Source organism: Saccopteryx bilineata, chromosome 1 (genome assembly GCF_036850765.1).
Source record: "Saccopteryx bilineata isolate mSacBil1 chromosome 1, mSacBil1_pri_phased_curated, whole genome shotgun sequence".
Lineage (NCBI taxonomy): Eukaryota > Metazoa > Chordata > Mammalia > Chiroptera > Emballonuridae > Saccopteryx > Saccopteryx bilineata.
In genome coordinates this window covers 31,187,219-31,202,945 of record NC_089490.1, presented here as the reverse complement: position 1 = coordinate 31,202,945, position 15,727 = coordinate 31,187,219, and the positions used below count along the sequence as shown (strand labels likewise).

The 15,727-nt window shown below is 34.7% G+C and overlaps 1 protein-coding gene and 1 non-coding gene across 3 annotated transcripts in view; one reads left to right on the top strand and one right to left on the bottom strand.

Moving 5' to 3' along the window:
* The window catches only part of TINAG (tubulointerstitial nephritis antigen), an 85,510-nt gene that overhangs the window by 39,849 nt on the left and 29,934 nt on the right, over positions 1-15,727 (bottom strand). For both annotated transcript variants that reach the window (XM_066252979.1, XM_066252981.1), the window contains exons 5-9: positions 14,499-14,622; positions 9,408-9,558; positions 6,402-6,582; positions 4,910-4,955; positions 1,214-1,337 (exon numbers count right to left, since the gene is read on the bottom strand). In XM_066252979.1, coding sequence (XP_066109076.1) covers positions 1,214-1,337; positions 4,910-4,955; positions 6,402-6,582; positions 9,408-9,558; positions 14,499-14,622 — 626 coding nt within the window. The remainder of the gene's footprint in view (positions 1-1,213; positions 1,338-4,909; positions 4,956-6,401; positions 6,583-9,407; positions 9,559-14,498; positions 14,623-15,727) is intronic.
* On the top strand, positions 7,765-7,840 carry TRNAI-GAU (transfer RNA isoleucine (anticodon GAU)). Its single transcript has one exon. It is a non-coding gene; the product is annotated as a tRNA-Ile (tRNA).

Below are 15,727 nucleotides of genomic sequence, written 5' to 3'. Positions count from 1 at the left end.
TTTCTTATAAAAAATATTTCTAGTTACCTATCTAGCTATCTTTCTCTATAGCTATAAATTTAGTTCTGTAAAACTACTCCAAACTATTAAGAGAGGTTATCACTGAATAGTGAAATTATCTTAACATTTCTTCTCATCTGTAGTTCTTTAAATATCCCACATTAACTTGAAATATATTTCAACTCTTAGATGCATATATTTTTACATTCTTGAAATCAATAAAATCAGTAGTACCTTAAATTTATTAAAATGTAGTAATTTTATAATGAAAATATTGGAATATTTCAAATAAAGGAGGTATGATGATTAAAGAGACATCACAGAAGACAACTGGTCTACATACCTTAGACTTGACTCAGAGTTTCAAAGGTCAGTAAGGAGAAGGTTGTAGCAGAGGTTGTTTTTGTGCAAGTTCAATTAAATTTAAAGAGGAAGGACATATTCAACAGGAAAAGCTATTTATCATGATAAGCGAGATGAGAACAGTGACGGTTTGTAATGGAAACAAACAAAACAAATATCCCCAAAATCTTTTCTGTAGCACTTTATTTGAAATGGAGTGAGACATTATGTGAAAAGAATTACATATTGGGCAGAGCCAAAATGCGACTGAGAAGGTACTAGACGAAATGGTCTCAAATGACCACATTCTCTTAGTATGTTCTATTTATGGAATACTTACTATTGAGATGTAACCATATTTTGACCCTGTTTCTTGCCCTTGGATGGCTAAATGTATTTACTCACAAATTTGATAAATATTAATTCTATAATTCTCACATAAATATAAAAAGTAATCTTATATTTACTTAAAGGTGGCCTTACCTTCTCTTCCTGCTTAAACTTTACCATTTGTAATTTCATTGAAAACCTTTTCACCAAATCCTAATACATTTTGGATTTGCAACCTTGTCTTAATTATACCATAAGTAAAATATATTATTATTGAAATAATGTATTTCTCTTGTCTTTGGAATAGATTTTTAGGACATATTCACAGGAAATGGTCATTTCCCCCAGAATTCTAAATTACCCTTTCACTAAACTATATAATAATGACTAAGGATTGGACTGTTACAGCTTAAGTCATTTTTAATTTGTATCAGACGCTCTCAATACAAAGGGGAATTTTGGTACCTAAATGCACTACATACACTTTTTTAAGTTTCATTTTTCAAAAGCATTAAATGAAGATTTTTAAGAATTGCCTTACCCAGTGAGTTTGACTGCATGTGTCCGAAACTTTCGATATTTTTCTGTTTCTTCATTTATGCTGGTAACATGTCTATATATCCCTGATTTATAATGAAAGAAATCCTCATGGACCTGCATTATGGCTAAAATAAAACCCATAAGAAAAAAAATGTCATGGTTAAAAACATTATCTTTAAAAACCTCTAGAAATTCTCACAAAAGAATCTATGGGTAAATTGCCAGGTGTAGAATTTAAGAAAGGATTTTGTAGTGCAGTCTAGCCTAATTTTGGTTCTTAGTTAATTTAATTGACTGCAATATATACTTTCCTTTTTTTTCTTTTTTAAATTAAATTTATTGGGTTGAGATTGGTTAATAAAAGTATATAGGTTTCAGGTGTACAATTCTATAACACATCATCTGTATATTGTACTGTGTGTTCACCACCCCAAGTCAAGCCTCCTTCCATCACTGTCTATCCCACCTTTATCCTCATCCTCCTCCCTCAACTCCCTCTCCCTCTGGTAATCAGCATACTGTTGTCTGTGTCTGAGGCTTTTTTTTAACTTAATCCCTTCACCTTTTTCACCCAGTCCCCTAACCCCCATCCACTCTGACAGCTGTCTGTTTTCTGTGTCTTTGAGTCTGTTTTTATTTTTTTGTTAGTTTATCTGGAGAGAATTATGCTAAATGAAATAAGTCAGTCAGAGAAAGATAAGTACTTTATGATTTCACTTACATACAGCTGCAATATTTTCTTATTTTCTTTTAAGAATAACTTTAAGCTGTTGAGTATTACTTAAGTATACCCCATACCTCTGAAACACCATCTTCTCTTAATTGGTAGAGGCACTATTACCAGGAACTGAGTCCCTCACAGTGAAGGGCCACTACATTTGGCTAGTGATTTGTGATGTCTCCATTAACTTTATGCTTCCCACAAGCCTCTTAAATCTCCAATTAAGCTAGCAGCAAAGGCTGAGCCTAGCAAACCAGGCTTAAAGTAAATTTCCTTAATCCATAGAAATAAATACAAATCTTTCCTTGGTGAGCTTGAATAAAAAGCAAACCCTTGGCAAAAGAACATTCTGACAAGATTTCTTCCTCCCAGCTGTGGAGAGCTAAGCCAATGTTGCGTTCCTTAGAAAGTAAGAGCTTCTACTTTATAAAGCTCTCCCTTCATTCCCTCACCTTAATTACTTCTTTTCTGTATTGCATGCTTTGTTGAAGGTCTTGGACAGTTCAAGGTGAAGACTTTTTATTTCTCTTCTGAAAGATGTGAACTGAAAATATTTTTAGTTTGGACAAGATAAGTATACCTTCATAACTGTGTACAATGCCTGTCTATTTGTTTGACATGCATTTTAAATACAATAGGAACTAAGGCCACTGGCACTTAATAGTTACTAAAAGGAAGCTTCTACTCCAAAGTCAGATATAACTTTTTAATGTTCCATGCTTCTTCTGATGCTGTTCAAATATTCTTGAAAGAGGTTAAATTTTCTTTATCGACTTTAAAACACATTCCATAAATTCTTAAGAATTTATATAACCGCACTCTATCTTTGCTTTTGTTCTCTTCCCATAGCCTAAACTTATTTTTAACTCTACATATTTTAGAAGAAGGCACACAGTGTTATTTATTCAGCATTCTGTCGCCTTTTACAATTCTTTGTATTGAGACTGGGGAGAAATGTAATATGTTAGCTCGGCAACAATGGGAGGACAATCATGTTGCATCTACAGCAAAATGAGTCAATCAGCATTTATATTGTAAATACGAGAGGATATTGCTGGTGATTTTCCTCTTCTATAAAGCCATTGGTTTCTTTAGCATTTCCCAACTCTCTTTTAACCGTCATGAATAAAATATACTGTTTATTGCTGAAAAATACTGCCAACAAAAAAGTATGGGTGAAAAGCTATCACAACTAACTTGAAGGTGGCTCCTTATTTCAGTTTCTGACATCAAAATGGACTTGAATTCACAAACATCTAACTATATAAGCTACGACAGAGCAATTTATTTCTGAAAAACTGCAGCAGACTTACACAGAATTATCTTATGTTTGACGGCAGGATGAAGCCCACTTTGACTCTAGCTCTGTCCTTGGGTCCTGGCTCAGGCTGGCAGGAGATGGGTTCTCAGTAAACAATTGTTCAACTGGATATTGATTACTTTGCATTTTAACTTTATTATTTTGAAATTGTATCTATTTATTTTTGATTTGTTATGTGAAATTCATGAACATTTAAGTGTATGACCATAAAAAAAAATAAGATGTTTTTAATTTTAGATAATAATGATTCAAATTTCTTTTGATTGGGGGTGGGGGTGGCTTATAACAGAAATTTATTTATTTAATTCATTTAAATATTTAATTTGGGTTAATTAATTTTCTGAAAGGCATTTAAGTAGTCAATATCAAGGTTGGATTTTTTATTTCATCCTTGAGTTTAAATGCCTGTGTACCTTCAAATTTGTCATACAAACTTCACTTACTGAAGCATATATTTAAATTATATATGCATTGCCTTCTCTTATAAAAGCCAACAAAAATGACACAATTTTAAGAAGGGGAAAAATTCTTATTCATTTGTTTTAGGTTTTATGTAAAGTCCTAGGATTTTTAAAATTAAACATGTCCCATGATATGTTTAGTATAAACTTAAGTTTTTCAATAAATGTTAAGTGGTGGTAACAATAAATACAAATTATTCCAACATAATTTTAAAATCCATGGTTCCTGCTAGATGTTGTATCAATATGAATTAGGTCAGCAGTCAGAAAAACAAAACTGTTCAATAGCTCCTAAGATATAAATAAAATATTTTAAATTTAAGTTATGGTTTATTTAAATTTCTTTGGTTTATTTCAATGTCTTTGGCTTATCCCAATACATGCATAATATATTTGGGACCTTTCGTTGTTCACAACCTGAATTCCCATTTTAGACCTCACTACATTTGTTCTTCCATGTTTTTTAAGGCAATGTTTGGTACCAAGAATATACACTTTGAATGTGATTCTAGTTGTGCCATTCATGCAAAGTAAAATTAAATAGGTTAGCAGAGGAACGATGCAGCAGAGATGACAACATCTTAAAAATCAGTCAATGTACAGGAAGTCAGCATTTTATTTTCTTATTTACTCTTTGTTTACTATCCATCACACTTTTACAAAATTGATCAAAATAGAAAACCTTTTATAAAACAAAATCATACTGGATTATCTGATTTATTTTGAGTTTATAGGAAAAATAATATCTACTTTATTTCTACTGTTAAACCTTGATTTATTTTTAATACATTACCTGGTCCATTTAAATTAAAGGGGAAAAAATTTTGAACACTATAAATGATTTTAAACTAGGACTGAATAATTAAATGAGCCCCATTTCTTAACATTTTATGTTTGACTGTCTTGCTTGGTTCATGATGACTCTGGAAAGTTTTAACAGACTTTCATCAAAGGTGTCATTAATATTTAAGAATTCAATTTATGGATGAATCTATTTTTTTAAATAAAAATGACACCTAATGAAGTTATTAGATGAGCATATTTCCCATGATTGCACTGACCCTTAGAACAGTTGAACTCTTATGAATAAAAGTAAAATTTTCTTTCTTTTATTAAGCTCGTTTTACATGAGCTAAAATGTAACGTTGTTTATTAAAGGAATAAATCACACAACCATATTTCATTCAAGCTTACCTTGCACTGGTCCATTGTGCATGATTTCTCTCATTATTTCAGTTTCCTAGAAGGAAAAATGTTATCAGCACACACTAAACCCATTGTCTGGTATATAATGTTTGCTGTTATGCAATCAACATAAGAGTTATACTACCCAATTTACGCTGACCACTTGCTATTAATCATGCTTTGAAATACTTACATGGGAAATGCCCCATTGATGAAGGTGTTAAAAGCAAGATGTACCCATTTATTTTATTGCCTTTAACACCGACAATAATTTTGGAATGGGGAGAAAATAGAACTTTTTATGGTCACAAAAAATAAGTTAAAACCATATTTAATTATTGGCTATTAGTGCCATCGTTATTCTTTTAATCACAGGAGAGATTCCAGATGCATGTTTAGTAAAGTTATTTCATGTTGATTTAGCATCCAAATGTTGCTATCCAATGTGTAATGCAGCACATAGTAAGGAACCAGGTCATTCATTCATTCATGTATATACATGTATCATAGAGTACATATAAGCAGAAATCAAGATAACAGCAAATATTGGCCCTGAACCTATTATCAGTGTATTTATGTGTTGTTAGAATAGACAGACAGTAACACAACTAATAATTGCATTACAAAATGAGAAATTCTGCTGTACAGACAAGCTCACAGTGCCAAGAGTACAAAAAAAGAAAGGGAAATTAATTCTACTCTTAGTCAAGAAAGCCTCACAGAGAAGATAAAATTTTGACCTGGGCCTTGACACATATGTGAGATTTTATCAGATGGAAGTGGGCGGAATAAGCTTTTGGGTAGGAGGCCTCATCACTTGGCTAAGTAGAGAAACACGGAAGAACTGTGGTGTCTAGGAAGAGACGGTCGTCCTCTATCAGGAGCATTATAGGCGGGTGGAGGGGTGGGTGCTGGCCAGACAGAAGTCTGTAAAACAGTAGGTCAGAGCCAAATCATAAAAGCCTGTATGTTACGGTAAGAATACTGGACTGTACTCTGCAGGTCACTGGAAGATAGTGAAGTTTCAGATATTCTTAAAGTGAAAAGGTCTCTGTAACACAGATATGATGAAGTAAAACTTGCCAATGCTTTTCACATAACAAACTGGAACCCACGGGCGTCTTTTTCCCATTACAGCTATGTCTAAGTATTTTGTGGAGTAAAGCAAAGAGTTGATAAAATGAGCTACTACCACAAATAAAAAGTTAGTAAAAAAGGGTTTGATTTAGTTTTTGTCAAGTATAGTTATTAATTAATTAATTAATTAAAACATAATTTCTAAACTCTGCTTTCATGGACATTTTTAGATGTAAGCCAAACCATTAATACTGCTAATATTGCAAAGATCAGAAATCATACCCAATGGACATTTTAAGAATATTAAAAAAAATCATACCTGAAAATATAGCATTATCTTAGCATGTAATAGTTTTAAATAAACAGCAGAGCTATATAATTTTGAGCATGTTAACCGCTGTTTGCTCTTGCCATTGAGACTTACACTGGAAGAGACTCTGTATGGAGGAGAACACTGGTAGATCCTGTTAGATTTCTCAAGGTTGTTGGGACATGGCTTTGTAGCATGCCGTTTTCCCCGCCCATCAGACCTACTTGCCATGGCGCAGCCATTATTGGTAGCATTTTGATCCTTGAAAAGTGGATAGCATGCATGGGATACCAGTCTGTGAGGAAGAAGCAAACAAGTAAAAGTAATACTTAGGAAAATGCCATAGTATCCTACCTACATGCGATTTTACCAAATTATACATTCTGTTTACTTATATGTAAACTTTCAAAATGTTGCCTGATTCTAAAAGAGCAGTTCACTGATGTTACACACTCCCCTCCCTTCTCTTATTTCTTCAATATAATTAGTAAAATCTTAATTCAATCTATTTTAATAAGTAATTCTACCTACATGATGAAATTTCCTGAAGATGAAAAGTGACTGTCAATAAAATCTATGGTAATTTTATTGGGGAAGTATTTCTTCATTATGCATCTATAATTACAAGGTAGAAGAGCCAAATTTAATGTAAAAAAAGATTGGCCCTGACTGGTAGCTCAGTGGGTAGAGCATCTACCCAGCATATGGATGTCCCAGGTTCAGTTCCCGATCAGGGTACATAGAAGCAACCACCTGCTTCTCTTCCACTCCTTCTCTCTCTTTTCTCTCTCTTCCTCTCCCATAGCCAGTGGCTCAATTGGTTCAAGCATGGCCCCAGGCGCTGAGGCACATCAGCCTCAGGTGCTAAAAATATCTTGGTGCTCGAGTATCAGCCCCAGACAGGGTTGCTAGGTAGATCCCAGTCTGGGCACATGTGAGAGTCTGTCTTACTATCTCTGCTCCTCTCACTTAAGAAGAGAAAATAAGGCAATAAATTTTATTATACTTAGATGGGGGATGAGGTATTCTGATAAGTTACATAAGTTTTATAATTAAGGGTACATTTTACATTTTTATTAAGTTTTAGACACCTTCTAATAAGACTTTAACTATTATGTCTATAGTTCATGATTGTTTGAAGAAATGGTATATGCTAACATAATATTTAAAGTTAATAAAGTAGAAATTTATTAGACATTACACAAAAGATAAAGAAAACAATTTTAATCTCTAATTTTGAAACAGGACATAGCAAATAACAAATTATTTGGCTCCAAAGCTACTATAGTTCATTGAATAGAGAAGCAGATGATAAGAAAATAAGGCAATGGAATTGGCTTTATAGATACTCAATGTTGAATAGGTCATAGATGTATACAATAGGATTGATTCAAGAAAATTCAATAGTATTCAGCAGAGTAATAAAATCTGGGCAAAAAGTGTAATGGAAGCAAAGCCATTAAAAACGTAAGGCTTCGCCCTGGCCGGTTGGCTCAGTGGTAGAGCGTCGGCCTGATGTGCAGAAGTCCTGGGTTCGATTCCCGGCCAGGGCACACAGGAGAGGCACCCATCTGCTTCTCCACCTCTCCCCCTCTCCTTCCTCTCTGTCTCTTTCTTCTCCTCCTGCAGTCGAGGCTCCATTGGAGCAAAAAGATGGCCCGGGCGCTGGGGATGGCTCCTTGGCCTCTGCCCTAGGCGCTAGAGTGGCTCTGGCCGCGACAGAGCGACACCTCAGATGGGCAGAGCATCGCCCCCTGTTGGGCATGCCGGGTGGATCCCGGTCGGGCGCATGCAGGAGTCTGTCTGACTGCCTCCCTGTTTCCAGCTTCAGAAAAATACAAAAAAAAACCCCCCAAAAAAACAAACAAACAAAAAAACCCGTAAGGCTTCAAAAACTATCTTGCCTTAGTGAGGTAATGAGTGCTAGCTATTGAATTATGTCAGTACAAATTGACATGTTAAAGCCCTAATCCTCAACATAATGGTATCTGAGTTGGAGCCTTTAGGAAACAAGAAAGTGTAAACAAGGTATTGAGGGTGGGACTCAGAACGGGTTTAGTATCCTCATAAGAAGAGGAAGAAACAGAACTCTCTCTCTCTCTGGCCTGCGGGAGGTAAGCCAGTAGGAGTGCTCTCTATAAGAACTGAATTGGCTAACACCTTGCTCTTGGGTTTATCAGCTTCCAGGACTGTGAAAAAGTAATGCTTATTGTTTAAGACATCCAGCTTATGAATTTTGTTATGTTAACCTAAACAAACTAATACAATGAGATTTAGTTAGATCTCAATTATCATTTATATTTTTGACCTCCTAAAGGGCTTTAATTTTTATCATAGTACAAAACAGAAGCAACACAAACACTAGTATGTCAGGAAAGTAGTAGCCCAAGATGTCCATTCTAAGCACTACCTTAATAGGCAAAATGTGAAAAAAAAAATTTAACAAATGTATTGCCACCCATCAATATCAGACACGCACTCTTTCATAGCACATATCTGTTCTGCAGCAGGTCCAGAGCACACAGTGGATGGGGAAATAAAACGTAACCAGACATATGTATTCTACTAGTTATCACCAGAAGTTTACTTAGCCAAACAACTCAGTTCTCAAAGTGCAGTGTGGATATCAAAGCACATAAAAATAAGGAAATGCAACCTGCTTTTTTCTCATCAAAGGGGATGGGGACAATTACTGATATTGATGAATTAAGGCAACTGTAAATTACTTTTTTTATTTTATTCATCTGATTCTTAACCTACCAGACACTATTTACTCATCTACCTGGGTAACTAAAAGGTTCAGTAGAGATACTAGTGATATCAATTACTCTGTTCATTCCATGGGATCCAGTAGAGCCAATTGGCTCAGAGCAACAAGAAAACAATGCTTACTTGGGTCTATTAACTTTTCTAAGACATATACATTTTTCAAATAATTGTTTCTAATAGCTTACACACTCAGTAGATACCAAAAATACACAGCATATGTTTATATAGATGTAGCATATAAATTTGTACATTTTTTTGGTAAAAATTTTGAAATATATATATATTTTCCTTATTCTAACCTTAAGCAGCCCTCATAAGCATTCTAGAAATACATGTTGGGCAGCTATTTACCCACGTTTTCTCAGGTACCACCAAGCCCTATCGATGCTTCCACTGTTGCATCCATCACGGTTCTTGGCACAGCAAGAAATCAAATTTTGAGGAGACAGATTGGCTGTGTATCGACCCTGAGACTGAATTGCTATTCGGTCAGCAGCCACACCTGTTTCAAATAAAACATTGATTAATATTCAAATACACATGGTATTTCTAATAATTTCCATACCTCTTTCTATCAGAACACTAAACTAGTCTTCTAAACTTTATGTAATTTAAAATTAAGGCAAAATATCATTAATATATTTATGTATCTCAATAAGTTAACTTTTTCATAATTTCAGTAGTAAGTTTTGTATGGTTTTGGTATTACTCCTTGTCCTCCTAACTTCAAAGACTTCTCTACGTCCTTGTTTCTATCATGTTCTATATACTTCTCTTTTTTTTTTTTTACAGAGACAGAGAGAGAGAGTCAGAGAGAGGGATAGATAGGGACAGACAGACAGAAAGGGAGAGAGATGAGAAGCATCAATCATCAGTTTTTTGTTGTGACACCTTAGTTGTTTATTGATTGCTTTCTCATATGCGCCTTGACCACGGGCCTTCAGCAGACCGAGGAACCCCTTGCTCGAGCCAGCGACCTTGGCTCCAAGCTGGTAGACAGACAGAAATGGAGAGAGATGAGAAGCATCAATCATCAGTTTTTTGTTGTGACACCTTAGTTGTTTATTGATTGCTTTCTCATATGTGCCTTGACCACGGGCCTTCAGCAGACCGAGGAACCCCTTGCTCGAGCCAGCGACCTTGGCTCCAAGCTGGTAAGCTTTTGCTCAAACCAGATGAACCTGCGCTCAAGCTGGAGACCTCAGGGTCTCAAACCTGGGTCCTTCTGCATCCCAGTCTGACGCTCTATCCACTGTGCCACCACCTGGTCAGGCTACTTCTGAATTTTTCATTTAGAAGTCTATCATATGAAACTCCTTGAGGACTAAGGCCATATGTTACATACATTTGTATCTCCTGTAATTATAACGGTATCTTACATAAGTCACAGGTAAATATATATTTTTGGAAATGAATGTAACCAAGGAAATCAGGAAAACCGGTATCTCATTTAACTGCCCAAGGGACCATTCTTAAATTAATTAGACTAATGTAAATCTATCTTATAAAATACCTACAAGCTACATAGCACACTTTTATGCTTATGATAAATCATGATCCTAACTCTATTTCAGTAGACCTGGAATTCATGTATGTTTGTGTGTGCATGTGTGTGTGCACACACATACACACACACACACACACACACACACATATATATATATATATATATATACCTTTTATGACTGAAATGTATATTCTTCTGTTTCAATAATTTCCTAGCATGGTTATTATTAATCAGTTCATCCCTTTCCCTAACACATACTTATTGATCACCTACTAGATGAGAGCCGTGCTAAGCACTAAAATGTTAATGATGAACAAGAAACAAGAGAGTCATAATTAGTCATCCAAGAGCAAGAACTATATTCATGTTTCATTTTAATCATGGCACCATGAAAAACTAATAGGAGTAATGAGATCAGGAGAAAAATTGGGGTGAGTGTTGCTTTGGTACAGATTGTTCATTGTCTGTTATAGTCTCAGTCTTGATGTTTAAACTCTACTTTTAATTAAAGGTAACGAAGTCATAACCTGTCTTCTGTCCATCCAATTTTCTCATAAAAAGTTACAGTTTTTCTCATCAAAACTATCTGAGTATTAGAACCCTTCAAAGTACTAGTTTAGAATTATTCTAAAATAATTTAGTCATATATATGTACATATACACACATGGCTTTTATGTAACTATAGTATATATACAATTCTACACATGTATTTCTATATGTACATGACTTTTATGTAACTACAGTATATGTACAACTCCACAGCATAATTGCTGGCACATTTCAGATGTTCAATATGTGTTGAATCTATAACCTCCTGCTCCCTTCTCAATTCCCAACTCATATTGAGATAGTATATATATACATATTTCATAGGAGCAAATGACACTATACTACCACCCTTGCTATTCTCAAGAAAACAATTCCTACTTCATAAAAGAAAATAGAAATTTTTTGATGCTTTGACTTTCAGTACCATAGGTCAGAGTCAAATATAAATTTTTGAGATGTCACTATTCTTTGCCTCAGAATATACTTTAAAATGTAGAGAAAGCAGTATACAAGGAGTCAGAAACCTGGCTTCCAGAATCCTTTCTGATGCTGCTTGGCTTTTGGATCTAGGTAAGTCCCTTTACCTATATGTGTCTCTTTTATAAAACCAAAGACTTGAAAAAAGTGAGCTCTAAGATCCTGTCCAGCTCCACGAATCTGGAGATTTCAACTAAAAGATAAACATTTTAAATTCTAATGACATGCAGTATGTTGCTCTCATACAGACATTTCTAAATCTAATTCAAATTTACTAGAAATACTTAGAAAAGTTTGGAAGATTAAAGAATGACTCAGTTCAGCAAATTCTTTCTTGCTCTCTTTTTGAAAACTTTAATTGGGCTTTACCTCTGAGACAGACTCTATTATTTTCTTTGTTTACTTTATTCTATCTCCACATTCGCTCTGTGGCTAGTATCACTCCCACTATATCTAATTCCTTCACCTCTTCACCTTCTGACATCTTGCTTGAATTTTATTTGACTGAATAACTACATATGTATGTGTGTGTGTGGGTCTATAGTCTCATTGTTGCTTTAATCAACTGTTCTGACACCTGATAGCTCAGTGTTCTCTCCCAGTTTAGCTGAGGTCCTGATAGTATTAGTTATTTTTAATGTCTTATTTATTCTATTTTACAGCTTATAGCTTCTTTGAAAGACAGTTTTGTTATTTTAACTACTGCTTCCTGAAATCATTTTTCTAAATCCTTACAAGAACCTAGTTTCTTCTTTTCTTTACTTAACACATTTTAAAAAATAGCATCAGTCTGATTTTCCATGCTGAACACACAGGATACAAAACTGTGTCTTCCAAAACCACAGAAGTGTTGAAAACCTGCTCTTTTCTGTTTGGCTGAGTTTCGTATGGGGACAAATGCTCACTTAGTGCTGTGCTGAGGCCTTCTGTGAGTCTGTGACATTGAGATCCCAAACACACTATCTAAATCAGCCTAGCAAGTTGACTCTCAGCATATCACACCAACATGTTTCCTAAGACATCTTCAGAAATAGTGGTCTAAAGTTAAAGCAAAATTCTTTCATATCACCTGGGAGATGTAATACACTAACCACTTGAATATAAAATGACAAATGATTTATCTGATTACATCCCTCCTCACCCTTCTGAAACAGCGCTCAAAAAGGTCCCCCATGGATCCCTAAGGCAGTGAGGACAAACATCAGCTAGTCAGGGAGCATTCCTACTTGCAGAGTAGGCAGTAGCTTAGGGTTAACAGACGGAGCCACTACATAGGTGACCTTGGCTGTTAGCATTATTTCTAGAACAAACTAGCTGATATCGTGAAGTAATAATATTTACACAAAGATACCAGCACTTTCCTGTCCCAAGGAATGCCGCCCATCAGAGTTGGCTCCTTTAAGAGCTTTTGTACTTATTTCACAATACTTTTAGTACTTAGACTGCTTTTGAGCATGCTTTTGGAATTCCCTTTAAAGCTTAGCACATAGTTTTATGAAGATCTTTGATAGTAGCCAATAAATATTATGTTAGATTCAATTGAATTGCTTGCTGGAATGCAACACACCTTTGAAAATAATTTGGAGATCAAATCTTGGCATTAACCTGAGTATTTACTTACTGGATTTGTGAACTTATACAAAAATAGCTATAAAAGATGTATTGTTAGACTTTTGGACAATTAGCAACACTAATTTGGAAATTACTCTTATTAAAGGACCAGTTATATTACTTTAGACTCAGAACCTATATATTTGTGTTTATCTAAAATGAGATTAAACACATTTAGTCCATTATCAGTTAATTCTGGTCTTTACATCAAATTAGTTTACCAATTTAATATATTTTTGTATATTGTAATTCTTATTATTTATTTATTTATTTATTTACAGAGGAAGGGAGAAAGAAAAAGAGGGAAAGGGAGAGGGAGGGAGAAAGAGAGAAGAGGAAGAAAGAGAGTGGAAGGAGAGGGAGAGAGAAACATCAATTTGTTGTTCTACCCATTCATGCATTCATTGGTTGATTCTTGTATGTGCCCTGATGGGGATTGAACTCTTAACCTTGGTGTATTGGAATATTGCTCTAACACACTGAGCTACCCAGCCAGGGACAACCAATTTAATACATTTTTGAAAATATTTTTAAAAGAAAAGAATTTAAGAATTAAATAGGTGTGTGTATACCTTTATTAGCATTATATATAGATGAAAAGGATACTTACACTCCTCTTATCTGGCCTATGTTCTTAAAGAACAAACACATTTGGCAACTTGTTTTTGTTGTACTTTTAAATATAAAAGGTTTTTTCTCCCTTTCTCTCTCTTTTTTTTTTTTTTGTATTTTTTGAAGTGAGAAGCTGGGAGGCAGAAAGAGAGACTCCCACATGTGCCTGATCGAGATCCACCCAGCAAGCTCACTAGGGGGCAATGTTCTGCCCATCTGGGGCATTGCTCTATCACAACCAGAGCCATTCTAGCGCCTGAGGCAGGGGCCAGGGAGCCATCCTCAGCACCCAGGCCAATTTGTTCCAGCGGATCCCTGGCTGCAGGAGGTGAAGAGAGAGATAGAGAGAAAAGAGAGGAGAAAGGGTGGAGAAGCAAATGAACACTTCTCCTGTGTGCTCCAGGCGGGAATCAAACCCAGGATATCCACACACCAGGGCCATGTTCTACCACTGAGCCAACCTGCCAGGGCAGGTTGACTCTCTTTTAAGATTAGACCCTACAGACCAATTTACAGAGTAAAATGGATTTTTATATATCCTTCAGTTTGCTTTATCTGAATAAGACTTTATTTTAATTAATCAAATGTTAATATTTAAATATTCTAATTTTTAAAACCTCTCAATTACTGTTCCTGGATCTAGATTCCGTGGGTGATTTGGAGATAATTAAAATAACATTATTACTTGCAGTGGAAAATGCCCATGATGCAGCACAATTTCTTTGATCCAGGGGGCCATGTGTCCACCCAGGCCATTTATAAGAAGCAACAAAAAACTCGGGAAGATCATTTACTGCAGAAAAAGGAGCCTAAAAAAAAAAAAGAAGAGGCAGATGTGTTAGATTTTTCAAATGTATCCCTATAATCATTATAAAAAAATTTAATGGCCTTTCATAATGTTTATCATTTCTTATTTTGTTCATTCAAGTTCTCTGAATGACACCTTTGAAAAGCATTGGTAACATATGATTTCTATTTCATATATGTTTAAAAATGACAATCCAATGTGAGAAACCATAGCATAGTACAAAATCACAAGACATAGAATTCTTTTTCTGGGTTACCACAGAATACAATAATTTTGATCACTGTTTCTCACCTTAAATCATAGTTTTGGTCATCCTTGTGAAAGACTACATGGAGTTATATTTGGCCTCATAAATAATGTTTACTTTAATATCTTTCCTCTGTTGGAGAGTATGTACGATTCTTTGCAAAATTAATTTTGAAACAATGCATTTGTAGCAACTATGGCTTAATACACCTGGAGCCTCAAGGAACACCAATTTTACAACAGTTACTGGGAAACAAAACTGGGACAAATTGGTTGACATTTATAAAATCTTTGAAGATTAAAAAGAACTTCAGGAATTATGTAATGCTAAAGATATTGCCTTACAATCTCATGTTCAAGTCCTGACAGAGTTCATTTCAGCTGCTATCTTTCCAAGAAAGCAAATTAAATGTTATAGACCTTGCTGTGTTCATGTCATGCAAAGAAAATCTAAAACACAACACTCTGTTCTTTGCCAAAATTTTCTGAAGTGTGATAACATTCACTTCCATAAATAACCAGAACTCAAAACAAGTAAAGAAATATTATTTTTATCACTTATACACACACACGTATCCACAGATGCATGCATCATTTTTGAGAATATTTTAAAGTTTTAAAAACTCAGTATTTTGTCTTCTCAATAGATCCAATATAATCAGAGCAAATATTATTCAATCCATTTTATGAATGAGGAAATAAACTTCTAAAAGTAAACTGACATGCTAAGGTTTCTCAGTTAAATAAGAAATAACCCTGAAACTAGACCCAGGTTTTAGGATTCTTAACATTATGTTCTATTAATCATTTCCCTACCATATCAGGAATATACAGATACTTGGAACAGAAGTAAAATATCT